Source organism: Myotis lucifugus, unplaced genomic scaffold, assembly GCF_000147115.1.
Source record: "Myotis lucifugus unplaced genomic scaffold, Myoluc2.0 scaffold_246, whole genome shotgun sequence".
In the NCBI taxonomy this organism is placed as follows: Eukaryota; Metazoa; Chordata; class Mammalia; order Chiroptera; family Vespertilionidae; genus Myotis; species Myotis lucifugus.
Genome location: NW_005871294.1, coordinates 493,268 through 505,721, shown reverse-complemented (window position 1 = coordinate 505,721; position 12,454 = coordinate 493,268). Strand labels below are relative to the sequence as shown.

Sequence of the window (12,454 nt, the reverse complement as noted above, 5' to 3'; positions counted from 1 at the left end):
CTTACCTTTAGGGCGGGTCATCAGCCTCGCACTGTGGCTTTCATTCCACCCCCCCGGCCCGCGCCTAAACCCATAGCAGGGACTCGGACGGGAGGTGCTTAAGCGGCTGGGAAGAGAGGGCTGAGCCGAATTCGGATGAAGGCAGGAGGGGGGAGGGGGCTTGGCTATGAGTGGCTGAGATCCAGCGCTCAGAGGGGGCGGGGGGGCGGGGAAGGGGGAGGAGGAGATGATTCTGGGGTCTCAGAACTGTGGAGCACAGACGGGTGCTGTAGCTGGTGGGAGGAAGTCTTGGAGGCCATGGACACTTAGCCACTGGGATCACCGAGGTAGGGTGGGGCTGAGCAGGGTAGATGTGGCTGGGGAGCCTGGGGTGAGCCACTAGGCACTCAGACAGACACACAGACACATGGAGGCCCCTGTTCTGCTCTACTTGGGAGGGGTCTGTACTCCTCTTCTTCTGAAGCCCTTGCCCAGGGCCCTTTCCCCATCTGCCCTTCTCCTGTCCCCATGGCCACTTCCCCACTGCCTTCCTTCTGCTTCCCCTCCATCCAGAATCCCTCTCTCTTAGCACCTTCCAAACCCCATATACACATAGTTGGTTACTTCCTCTGCCTTCCTGAATTCCTGCCCCAGCTCAGTTCTCACCTCACTGAGTCCCAGTCCTGATCTCTGAGTATCTCCTGGTCCTGTGGACCCCACCCCAGACCCCTGTCCCTGCAGGCTCCCAGCTCCCCTCAGCCTCCTCTCCCTTTCCCGCCACCCTGTCTCCATCTGCTGGCTCCTCGCCTGCCCCCAGCCTCTGGCAGCAGCCAGGGCATCTGGATCTGCTTAACTCTACAGCCTGAGCCTGCACCCTAGCCCCATCCAGCCTCATAGGCTTGAGACCAACAAGACTCCAGAGTCGGCCCAGATGAGCGGCCCAAGGAGCCAGAGCAGGAGGCCAGGCAGGCCCAGGCGAGAAAAGGCTTGGCAGCTAGAGCAGGGCTAGGCTCCATGGCAGGAGGACAGGGTGGGCTTAGACCCACCATGACAGCTCCAGGAGGGCTGCCTCAGGTCAGTCAGAGGCAGTGATCAGCCTTGGGCCAGGTGGATGCCAGGATTCCTAACAGCTGGATTGGAGGAGTTAATAGGAATGACTGAGCCAGTGCTGGCACTTGGTGCCGGGGTGGGCGCCAAGGGTGGTGCAGGGGGGTGGTGCTGGCACAGTCTGTCGCTTCCAGCTTTTGTTCTGGGCCCTAAGCCCAGGACTGAGATGGAGAGTGAGGGTGTGTGTGTGCTTGTGTGCACACAGTACTGTGTGTGTGTGTGTGTGTGTGTGCGCGCGCTTAGGGCATATGCACAGCACAGGGGTGTGTAGTGGAAAGGGGGATCTTAGATCAGATCCCCCAGTGATTCCTGATATTCTTACCCGACTTGGTACCTCAGTTTTCCTCTTGGAAAGCCACAGTTTAGAAGAAGAAGAAGAAGAAGAAGAAGAAGAAGAAGAAGAAGAAGAAGCTGAAGTTCGCCTCCTATCTTGGGGGTAGGGGATTGCTGAAACTGCTTCTCTCCCCACAGATGAGCAGCAGCTGTTCAGGGCTGAGCAGGGTCTTGGTGGCTGTGGCTGCAGCCCTAGTGTCTGCCTCCTCCTCCTGTCCCCAGGCCTGGGGCCCCCCAGGTGAGAACCCTGCTGCATGAACCCAACTCTGATTTATGGCTTGCCACCCTCATTGTGGCCCCCACCCCAAATCTGATCTGTGACCCCCAAACTCCTGACATTCAACCTGGCAACATCCCCTTTCTAACCTGTCCTCGGACCTCTGTCTCTACTCTTTACCCCTTCACTCTCATAAAGCGGGGTGTTTGGGGAGAGGGAAAGGAAGAGCCTCTCCTCAGAAGTGCCCTCCACAGGGGTCCAATATGGACAGCCTGGAAGGTCCATGACGCTGTGTTGCCCGGGAGTGACTGCTGGGTAAGTGCCCTCCTGCCTGTTGGGGCGACACTCATGACCCTTTCTTGACCCTGCCCAGTCCTCATGCCCCTCCCACCTTTGCCCCGTGTCTGTAATTGTCACCTCTGTATCTGTCCTAATCTTCAAACCATCCTTATTCATCAGACAATTTCAACCAACATGTATTGAGCACTCGCTAGGTGCCTGGTCTATTCTAGTTCCTGCAATACAGTAGTGCACAAGCCAGGCAAGACGTCAGCCCTCATAGAGCTTACATCCTAGTGGGGCAGTCAGACAATAAGCAAATAAGAATTTTGCCAGCTAGCAATACCTGCTGGGCAGAAAATTAAAAGAGAGTGCCCTGGGAGAGGATAACTGAGTGGTTCCTTTTTATTGGTAAGCAGGAAAGGCCTCTCTGAAGAAGTAACTTTGAAGCTGATTTGTCAGGAAGGAGGCAGCCAGGCACAGATTGAGGTAGAAGCATTTCTGTCAAAGGCCAGTGCAAATGCCCCGAGGTGGGAATGAGCTCAACACTTTTTTCCTTTAACTTTAGAGAGAGGAAGGGAGAGGGACAGAGCGATAGAAACATTAATGATGAGAGAGAATCATTGATCGGTTGCCTTCTGCACGCCCCCACACTGGGATGGAGCCCACAACCTGGGCATGTGCCCTGATCAGGAATTGAACCGTGACTTCCTGATTCATGGGTCGACGCTCAATCACTGAGCCACACCAGCTGGGCGAGCTCACTCTTAAACAGAAAAAAGACCAACTAGACAGGATGGGAGTACAGTAGGTGAGGGGGTGGAAGGAGGAGCTGAAGAAGGCATGGAAGGCAAGGGCTAAATTACCAGAGGCTTTGTGAATCAGCAAAAGGAGTTTGAGTTTTAATGCAAGTGAGTGAGAGGACAACGGAGAGCTGTGGCATGGTCCGACTGACACTTTAACCCTTTCCTCGGTCTGTCATCATCACCTTGTCTCACCCGCAGGACCCCCGTGTCCTGGTTTCGGGACGGGGAGACAAGGCTGCTCCAGGGCCCTGACTCTGGGCTAGGGCATGAGCTGGTGCTAGCCCAGGCAGACAGCACTGACGAAGGGACCTACACCTGCCGGACCCTGGATGGTGCACTTGGGGGCACAGTGACCCTGCAGCTGGGCTGTGAGTTGGGGAGGGGGTATTGGGTGGCGGTGATGAGACACAGGGCTCCTGAGGGAATCAAGGTCCTGAGTAAGCCCTCTGAGATGGGAGGTTGGGGACTTCTCCATCTCCAGCTGCACCCTCTGCCTCTAGACCCCCCCGCTCGGCCTGTTGTCTCCTGCCGAGCAGCTGACTATGAGAACTTCTCCTGCACTTGGAGTCCCGGCCAGGTCAGCGGTTTACCTACCCGCTACCTTACTTCCTACAGGTGTGTGCGTGATGGGGCATGTAGGTCTATACATTTGAGTGTGCCAGCACAATGTGGGTCTGGGAGGCTGGGCGGGAGGTCCCGAGGAAGGCCTTAGGAAGAGGGAGGACCCTCTTTTCCTGCCTGACCTCAGATGGCCCCTCCCTGCCAGGAAGAAGACAGTGCCAGGAGCTGATGGCCAGAGGTAGGACATGAGGGAGAGGCTGGGGGCTACAGCTGGATCCCACAATGAGCATTTCCAAAGCCCAAGACCACTCCCTCTCTCCTAGGACAAGTCCATCTACAGGGCCCTGGCCGTGCCCACAGGACCCCCCAGGGGCTGCCCGCTGTGTGGTCCACGGGGCAGAGTTCTGGAGCCAGTACCGAATCAATGTGACTGAGGTGAACCCCCTGGGAGCCAGCACACGCCTGCTGGATGTGAGCTTGCAGAGCATCTGTGAGTACCCAGCCCTAGAGTCCCCCAGATCCCAACCACAGAGACTCCAACAGACTCCAGCATACAGATATCCCAACGCAGAACTCCCCAGAGCGCCCAGACCGTTCCCTCCCAACATAGACCCCTGTTTCAGCACACAGATGGCCCCTGTGGAGACCAAGAAGCCAAAGAGATCAGTGGTTCTCAACCTTCCTAATGCCGCGACCCTTTAATACAGTTCCTCATGCTATGGTGACCCCCAATTTCCTTGTTACAAATTGAACATAATTAAAACATAGTGATTCATCACAAAAACAATATGTAATTATATATGTGTTTTCCGATGGTCTTAGGCAACTCCTGTGAAAAGGTCGTTCGACCCCCAAAGGGGTCGCGACCCACAGGTTGAGAACCGCTGCTCTAGAGGCTGTTGCCACTCCCCACTCCCTCGAGTCCTTCCTAGCTGCCTAGCCTCGGAGCTGTTTCTCTGCTTCTGAGCTCTGAGCCGAAGGCAGCCATGTCTCAAGTCCTCCCTGTCCATTGGAAGCCATTACTGCCCCCTCCTTCCTCTTGCTCTCTTCATGGGCTGGGGCACTAAAGCTCTGGCTGGAGTTTGGGCTAACTCATCTTCTTCCTTGATGGAAAGCAGGGTTACTTTTTAATCCACCCAACAGCCCTAGCTGTTTTGGCTCTGTAGTTAGAGTGTCGGCCTTCGGACTGAAGGGTTGTGGGTTCGATTCTGGTCAAGGGTACGTACCTCGGTTGCAGACTCAATCCTTGGCCCAGTCAGGGAGTGTGCAAGAGACAACCAATTGATGTATCTCTCTCACATCAATGTTTTTCTCTCTCTGTCTCTACCTCTCCCTTCTACACTCTCTGAAAGTCAATGGAAAAAATATCCTTGGGTGAGGATTAACAAAAAACAAAACAAAAAAAACCAACAAAAACAAACCAAAAAAACTCCCCACTCAACAAAGCTTTCAAAACCTGTCTCCCGATCTCAGCTCATTTTATTTTTTATTTATTTTTTAAAAAATATATTTTATTGATTTTTTTACAGAGAGGAAGGGAAAGGGATAGAGAGTTAGAAACATCGATCAGCTGCTTCCTGCACACCCCAAACTGGGGATGTGCCCGCAACCAAGGTACATGCCCTTGACCGGAATCGAACCTGGGACCTTTCAGTCCGCAGGCCGCCGCTCTATCCACTGAGCCAAACCAGTTAGTGCTCAGCTCATTTTATAATAAGGATAACAGACAGGTCCAGAGCCTAAAGGATGATCAAGCTTAAGATTTCCCCAACCCCTTGGAAGGGCCTCCTTCAGGTACCTTTAGGCACACACCCACCTTCCCTTGGGAGGTGGTGGGTAAGGGATGGGTACCTGTCACCTGCCCTGACTTTGTGTCTCCACCACCCTCAGTGCGTCCTGACCCACCCCAGGGGCTGCGGGTAGAGCCAGTACCTGGTTACCCCCGCCGCCTGCGTGCCAGCTGGACATACCCTGCCTCCTGGCCCCGCCAGCCCCACTTCCTGCTCAAGTTCCGGCTGCAGTACCGTCCAGTGCAGCATCCCGCCTGGTCCATGGTGAGGCCTGGGGTGTGTGCCAGGGCTGTGGGTCCTGTCTCTGGTTTCATGTTTCTGGTGTTCTGCATGGATTTCGGCACTGGCAGGTCACTGGAGCCTTGTTGCCTCCCCATGGAGAGGGCTTCCCATGGGCCAGGCTCTGTGCTGGGTGCTGGGGTTGCCGCGGGGAGCAATAAACCAAGCCTCTGTCCTGTGGGATGTAACTCTAATGTACGCCTATCTGTGGGAAGGCAGCAGAAACTTTTTAAAAATAACTTTTCTAGGAAAAGAAGTGACGTGCTCACTTCGGCAGCACATATACTAAAATTGGAAGTGTCTTTTATCCAGAAGTACATCCTCATATGCCCAGATACACAACACTCATTCCCAGATAAAGATAGTAGTGAATTCCCACCTCGGGAAATGTCAGAGGTTGGCCGCATCACCTCTGGGGAGTGGCTGCCTCGGATAATAACCAATATTTATTGAGCGCTGTCTGCCCACCAGGCACCAAGCTACACATTTCCATATGCATGATTTCACTTGGGTGTTTTCATCTCTATTTTACAAATGAAGAAACGGAGGCATAGAGGGGCTCAAGGTTACCCAGGAAGATCTGAACCCAGGCAGCCTGCCAGCACAGCCGGTCTATATAAACACTACATAGTTTTGTCTTCCAAACACTGTGTGTAGACCTGACACCACCAGCCGCTCTACTGAGGCCCAGATGGCTCTACCAGGCTGACAGGGACAGGACAGGGAGGAAGGGGTACTCTTTGCAGACTGGGGCCCGGGGCCAAGGAGGCTCAGTGTTTACAATCTGGATAACTCGGTGATGAACCCTTTTCACCGCCAGGTGGAGCCGGCTGGATTGGAGGAGGTGATCACAGACGCTGTGGCTGGGCTGCCCCATGCCGTCCGGGTCAGTGCCCGGGACTTTCTGGATGCTGGCACCTGGAGCGCCTGGAGCCCTGAGGCCTGGGGGACCCCGAGCACTGGTGAGAGACAGAACCAAGGAATGGGCTCTGACCCTCAGCTGAACAGGTTGGCACGAACAGGGCTGTGTGGCACATGCCCCCCCCACCCCCATGTGGGCATGGCAATTGGCTGTTCTAGGCTTCAGCCTTGGATGCCTGCAGCCCTGTTCTAGCTTAAGCCCTGCCCCTCAGCCTCCACCCCTGTTACATCTCCATAAATTGACTCTGGCCTTTCAGGCTCCACTTCCTAGGTGCCCCTGTGTCCAAGCCAGGCCCTGGCTTCAACTGGCAGGCCCTGGCCTCTGCCTCTACCCTGTGTGGACAATTCTCCTCAGGTCTTGCCTTTCTTCAGGGCCCCTAACTAAGGAGATACCAGCTGGGGGTCAGCCATACATGGAGAAGGAGCCGCAAGCAGACAGCCCTGCTCCCCCAAGGCCCTCCCTCCTGCCAGACCTACAGCCACTTGGTGAGCTGGGGTGGAGGGGCAAAGATGGTAGAGGATGGGAAAGTTCCAGAGAGAAGGGGGCACTGAGTTTTGTCAGGCTCACTCTCACATGTGACCCCCCCCCTCCACCCCACCCCAGTCCACAGGGACCCCCTGGAGCAGGTGGCTGTCCTAGCATCTTTGGGAATCTTCTCGTTCCTGGGCCTGGCAGCTGGGGCCCTGGCACTGGGGCTCTGGTAAGTGACTGTCATTGGTGCCTTAGCCCCTGATCCCACACAGATGCTCTGATACCCACAGACCATACTCTTTCCTACTCGTCATGACTTCCCACTGAACATGATTCTGGAACTACTTTTCTTTCTTCCCCTCACCTTCATGATTCTCACTGATTCCTCCCCTAACCCTTTCCTAATAAACGCTTTTGGAGGAGACTGAGATGCCCCACATTGTCAGGAAAACAGCTGCCTTTTTATGCTCCAGGCTGAGGCTGAGACCAGATGGGAAGGATGGACCCCAGAAGCCTGGTTTCTTGGCCCCGATGATTCCAGTGGACAAGCTTCCAGGTGAGTAGGACCTCCAGGAGGCTTGGCCTTGGAGATGTGTGCCCTCATTGTAGGTGTCTGGATTAAGAGCCAGAGGCCCATCATCATAAGGGTATTGGGAATCATAGTTGGGTCTCCTCATTCTTATATCTGGGCTCAGGGACAGACCTGTCATTCTTGAGTCCCTGGGCTGAGAGTTGGATCCCTTCCCTCTCTTGCAGGGTATTGGGTTCCTAGATGGACTCCATACCCACTTTCAGTGTCCTAGGCTCAGGGCTGGATATCTATCTTTACTCTTGGGATAACTTGGATCAGACCTGAGTCCCTCCTTCCCTTATTCTTTTTTTTTTTAACTGCTTTTTATTTATATTTATTTTTTTATTTTCTTGCATGTACCCTGACCGGGGAATTAAACCTGCAACCTGGGTGTATTGGAACGATGCTCTAACCAACTGACCTACCTGGCCAGGGCTTCTCCCTTATTCTTGATGTGCCTGCACCAGAGCTAGGTCCTCTCCCTCATTTTTATTTTTTATTTGAAGGGAGAAAGATAGAGAGTTATTTTTTACAGAGAGGAAGGGAGAGGGATAGAGCCTCCTGCACACTCCCTACTGGAGATGTGCCCGCAGCCAAGGTACATGCCCTTGACTGGAATCGAACCTGGGACCCTTCAGTCCGCAGGCCGACGCTCTATCCACTGAGCCAAACTGGTCAGGGCTCTCCCTTATTCTTGATGTGCCTGCACCAGAGCTAGGTCCTCTCCCTCATTTTTAGGGTGCTAGAGCTCATTCAGAGCTGGGTTCCCCTATTCATTCTTGGAATGTTAAGCTCAGAGCTGGGTCTCCTTCCTCATACTCAGGTGTCCGGGCCAAAATCTAGTCCTATTATCTCCCTTGATTTGCCTTTTCCTTTTTCTAGGAGCCCCAAACCTATAGAGAACCCAGGAAGACTTCAGCTAATCCCATCTATATAACTCTGTCTTGCTGGTTCGGATGGACGGACAGATAGAACCCAGGCAGGACAGTGGATCCTCATGAGGGGAGGTGTCTCAGCTGAAGTTTTGTTTGGAGCCCGTTTCTATGAGACTATCTGTTCCAACTTGCCAGATGAAAGGTACCTGGGCCTCTGATTTTATCCCAGAGCTAGAGGTCCACCAGTGGAATGTTTATAGATGTGAATATCTGTGTCCATATGTGCCCATGTGTATGTGAGGCAGGGAACATGTGTTCTCTGCATGTATGTATGTAGATATCTGGGGAGTGTGTGTGGGTCCTTGGCTGTTAGCCTTGCCCCTGGTGGGGGTTGTGAAGGTGTGAATAAAGAGAATGAGGAGGTTCTTTGTTTATTGACATGTCTCCCAGCTTCAGATTCAGGGCTCATGCGAGAATACATAGAACTTGGAGACCACAACCAGAGATTATTGTTCAATACAGCTTTATTATTTTGGCTATTGGGGGGCCTGGCCCATTTTCCCTATTAGATCAACATTCAGGTTGGGCAGAGTCCCCTGGAACCTCCTTCCTTGACGCTCAAACCATCGAGCCAGGCTGCGGTTCTGGGGGTGGATGCAGACACTGCGTCCAGACAGGTGAAGACTGGGAAAGGAAAGGCCCAAAGCCATGGTCATAGTTGGCAGATTAGGTTAGGGTGCAGGGGTTAGGGGCAGAGGCCAGATGACAACCTGACTTGGCATCAGAATTAGCAGTTGGGGCTGGGGTTGGGATCTGCATCAGGGATTGGGACTGGGGTCTGAGTCAGGGATCAGTATCAAGGGCAGGGCCAGAGCTCACACAAAAGCCTGGAGGTGGCAGTCCCCATCAGCCTCCTGCAGTTCCACCTGGGTGACCTTCCTCAGTAGCTTTCTTGACAGTGGCTGTCGGTAGAGCTGGGTACAGCAGGTAGTGCTGGATGGCAGTAGCGCTGCTAGGGGATAATGGGGCCACATGTTCAGAGGGCTCCTGACCGAAAACCCCTCAATCAGACAGCTGGAAGCTGGACTTCCTGAGCCCCTTTTCCCTCCATCCCATTCACCCAGATCCCTGGCCTTCTGAACTCCCAAGCACTGACCTGCTCCCGAGTCTGGGATCAGAAGCAACAGTAGCAGCAGGAGGCTGATGGTGGGTGAGGGTTCCTTCATGCTGCGCAGCCTGGATACTTCTCTCTCTCTTTCCTCCTTCTCCCCTATCTTTTATCTGGATACCTTTAACCTGGGGCACCAGGTGAGTCAGAGGCAGATGAAGATGGATTTCTCATCCGGTGACACTCCTGGGCTCTGGTTGCCACAGACCCCTATGCCAGAACCCCCTTCCTCTTTTAGGAAAGCCTTTTCCCATGGGCTCCTAAGCCCTGGGCAGAGAAGCTGAGGAGAGGGACAGTGCATGATGTGGGGCCTGAAGGTACAGTGACTGAATAAGAGCAGCCAAGAATCCTCAGTGGCATCCAATGATGGACATTCACACGCATATACCCATAGCTACACATTCACAGTCACACCTCACTCGATCAACCTCACATGGTCAGACAACCACAGATAGAATTATGCAGCCCCAATTATACTCGAAATCCCACTGCCACACAGCTGTTTTCACAATACTCCAGTCAGACTAGCACACACAAATTCTGATGGGGGTGTTGTGGGTAGGGTGGAGCAGAGGGCAAGCCAGCACAATTTGCCTTCATTTTCCCCTCCCCACTTCCTGTCCTAGCCTGCTGATCTTATCAGGAGAAATAGATGGAAACAGGTCCCTCAGCCGGCGTGTCTGGCTGAGGCAGAGTCTTGGCGGTGGCCAGTCACATTCAGAGAAGCTGGGAAAGGCCCTTTTTGGTGGTATTTGGGGTGCCTTGGAGATGATGAGGTGGAAGCTGCTTTCCCTGGCAAGATGAGACAGGAAGGAAGGGGTTGGGTGGGTAAGGAGGGCAGACGAGGGAAGATAAAAGTTCTTTGGTGCCAGGTTGCTGCTAAGGTAAAGAAAAACACCAAGAAATCTTATCTTTCTGTTTTTGCCTAGTCCTGTCCCAGAAATGCCAGCTTCTTGTCAAAAGGGGCCTGGCCTGGGGTTTCCATACTCAGTCCCTCCTTGGCTTACCAAGACATCAGACTTGAGAGCTCAATTACTTCTCTTTTGTTCTATTCAAATTCTAGCTTCTCTCCACTGTGGGCCTGGAAAAACGTTCCCTTCCCCCACCCAGGCTCAGTAATACCCATGAACACGTACGCCCTCTGCATCCCATCTTCTTGCTAATGCCCCAAGCTCCCATCTACTTCCTGTCCCTTCTCTCCTAATCCCATACCCAGCCCTCACTCCCAGCTTCCCCTGACCCCTCAGAAAAAAACGCCTCCTCCTCCTCCTCCTGTCCTTTCCAGGAAGCTGAGAACTGCCTAGGGTGTTCAGTGCCCCTGGCAACTTGAAGAATTTCCTACACCAGGTCTGGAGATTTCAATCCTCAAGTCCTACTCAGTATTTAAAATATAAACTGAGTCATAACCCAGTAATCAAGTCCTTATCTAGTTGTTGCAGGAGTGCCGTCTGGAGCATTTCCGCTGTTTTAGCCTTCGATGGGGCAGGCCTTCTCTTGGCCCAGGGACTCACACCTTTGCTGGGCATCTCGTTCTGCTGCAGCAATCAGGAGGGACCGCCGGCTCCAAGGGCAGAAACTAGTCCCCCTCTCAGGCTGGACAACTGGAGCTTCTCCCTCCTGTCCAGGGTGGAACTTGAAGGCCCTTCCGGGGAATTTGCCTTGTGGATACTCAGGAATTCTGACCGGTTCCTGGTGAGGTATAGGCCCAGGGCTAGACAGGGTGCTCCCCTTTGGATAGGGTTCTTGATGTAGACCTTGTGATAAAATGGCTCAAAACCCGGGGTCCATTTCTGAAGGTGGACACAACCCAGAGACATCTTGAACTTCTAGTGCCAGAGGCCTTAGGGGCTCTCTCCACCCTGCAGCCTGGACTTGTGGCCCAGAGCTTGGGTGCAGTGATTGAGGTGCCATCGTCTTGTCACAGATCTGCGTCAGCTGTCTGTCTGTCATACACTTTGTGGTCTCTCTTGGACCAGTCAGTCCAGAGACCTGAGAAGGCAAAAGATGAATTCTTCCAGGCACGTACCCATCTCTTCCCTTCGGCTTCTCCATAGATAGGGCCAGGTCTCCTCAGCCACAACCTGCTGTGGCAGGGGCAGCCCCAGGCTGAAAGTTAGCTTTTGCCCCCAACCCACAAACTGGGCTGTCTCTTTAACTTAATCCTTTAGTGCCCTTCCTGGTGCGGGGGCCAGTCCCTAACTGATGGGGGTGTTGGCCTACTGGAGTCCCTGACCCTCAGCACTTTAGGAGACGTGGGTCAACTGGGTGATGAGAGAGAAAGGGATGACAGGAAACAGTGGCCCTTAGGTTCTCCTAAGGAGGAGTAAGAACTTCTAGGTGGGGTGATGCCAAGTGTCTTTAAACTTGGGATCAGACTGGAGGAGCTGGAAGTTGGGGTATTCATTATAGGGAAAGCCCTCCAACAGTCCTAAGGCTCTTCTTCCCGATGGCGGGCTGAGGGAGGCAGCTTCTAGGACTCCTCCCCTCCCCTCACAGCCTACGTCCACAACCCTGGGCTTAAGATCTTTTAGATCCACTCCCAGGAAAAGAAGATCTGGCAAAGCCTTAGCCAGGAGGAAGGTGGTAGCAGACAGACAGCTGGGGTTGCGAGAACACAGGAATGTGGGAATGAAGTTGGGAGGAAGACCGACCCTCCATATAGGCTACTCAGGGAGGAATGCAGCTGTAGGGGGTGCAGGGCAGTCACCGGCAGTAACGAGGGCCTGACCCCGAGGAGGGACCCTCAGATATAACAGGAAACTAGACGTGGAGGGGCTCCCAGCCTACACGTGGCGGCGGCGGCGGCAGTCAGGAGGGAAGCACGGTGCCTTCGGTTAAATCTTTAATGCACTGGCTGGCTGGGCAGTGGCGGCGGGTGTGCGGCGGGGGAGGGCGAGACCCGAGCGCTGGGGGACGGGGCCCAGGCCGCTCGACAGACAGCTCATCAGGCCCCGCAGAGGCTCCAGCTTCGGCTCCCGGGGGTGTGCCGAGCTGTGGGGCGACCCGACATGGGCATGAGGCTGACAAGGCCTCCCGGATGCCCCCCCAGATCTGTGCTCCGACGCCTGAGCGCTCGTCTGTGCCCGGGGAGGGTCC

At 54.2% G+C, this 12,454-nt stretch overlaps 3 protein-coding genes across 9 annotated transcripts in view; 1 reads left to right on the top strand and 2 right to left on the bottom strand.

The window, feature by feature from the left end:
- IL11RA (interleukin 11 receptor subunit alpha) overlaps positions 1-8,628 on the top strand; it is a 10,809-nt gene extending 2,181 nt beyond the window's left edge. For 2 of the 4 annotated variants that reach the window (XM_023762481.1, XM_014464338.2), the window contains exons 2-13: positions 1,558-1,657; positions 1,891-1,951; positions 2,920-3,089; positions 3,222-3,336; positions 3,488-3,520; positions 3,606-3,772; positions 5,173-5,336; positions 6,172-6,313; positions 6,645-6,758; positions 6,877-6,973; positions 7,218-7,300; positions 8,198-8,628. In XM_023762481.1, the coding sequence (XP_023618249.1) occupies positions 1,558-1,657; positions 1,891-1,951; positions 2,920-3,089; positions 3,222-3,336; positions 3,488-3,520; positions 3,606-3,772; positions 5,173-5,336; positions 6,172-6,313; positions 6,645-6,758; positions 6,877-6,973; positions 7,218-7,300; positions 8,198-8,214 (1,263 nt within the window). In that variant the 3' untranslated portion in view covers positions 8,215-8,628. Of the gene's footprint in view, positions 1-221; positions 327-1,557; positions 1,658-1,887; positions 1,952-2,919; positions 3,090-3,221; positions 3,337-3,487; positions 3,521-3,605; positions 3,773-5,172; positions 5,337-6,171; positions 6,314-6,644; positions 6,759-6,876; positions 6,974-7,217; positions 7,301-8,197 lie in introns of those variants that run through there. The other 2 variants (XM_014464339.2, XM_023762482.1) reach the window with 2 other exon arrangements.
- Positions 8,629-8,705: 77 nt separating this feature from the next.
- CCL27 (C-C motif chemokine ligand 27) lies at positions 8,706-12,003 on the bottom strand. 4 transcript variants are annotated; one of them, XM_023762492.1, is made up of 4 exons: positions 10,599-12,003; positions 9,347-10,150; positions 9,070-9,202; positions 8,706-8,874 (listed from the first exon to the last, which is right to left on the bottom strand). In XM_023762492.1, exons 2-4 carry the CDS (start codon positions 9,414-9,416, stop codon positions 8,727-8,729), a joined length of 351 nt encoding a protein of 116 aa, XP_023618260.1. In that variant the 5' UTR covers positions 9,417-10,150; positions 10,599-12,003; the 3' UTR covers positions 8,706-8,726. The 4 variants fall into 4 exon arrangements, with proteins under 4 accessions (XP_023618260.1, XP_014319826.1, XP_006098794.1 ...); XM_014464340.2 differs by having other exon boundaries at positions 10,872-12,003; XM_006098732.3 differs by lacking the exon at positions 10,599-12,003 and having other exon boundaries at positions 9,347-10,592.
- Positions 12,004-12,183: 180 nt separating this feature from the next.
- Positions 12,184-12,441, bottom strand: LOC111827909 (the record flags this gene model as incomplete). Its single annotated transcript, XM_023762472.1, has 1 exon — positions 12,184-12,441. A coding segment is annotated over one exon (249 nt), but the record flags the coding sequence as incomplete, so codon positions are not given.
- Positions 12,442-12,454: the final 13 nt, after the last annotated feature.

Excerpts from the sequence above, each read along its gene's own strand:
- CCL27 (XM_023762492.1), bottom strand. The coding sequence starts at position 9,416 with ATGAAGGAACCCTCACCCACCATCAGCCTCCTGCTGCTACTGTTGCTT. Across the intron at positions 9,203-9,346 it reads GATCCCAGACTCGGGAGCAG|CAGCGCTACTGCCATCCAGC; the intron begins GTCAGTGCTTGG and ends ATTATCCCCTAG. Across the intron at positions 8,875-9,069 it reads TGCCACCTCCAGGCTTTTGT|TCTTCACCTGTCTGGACGCA; the intron begins GTGAGCTCTGGC and ends TTCCTTTCCCAG.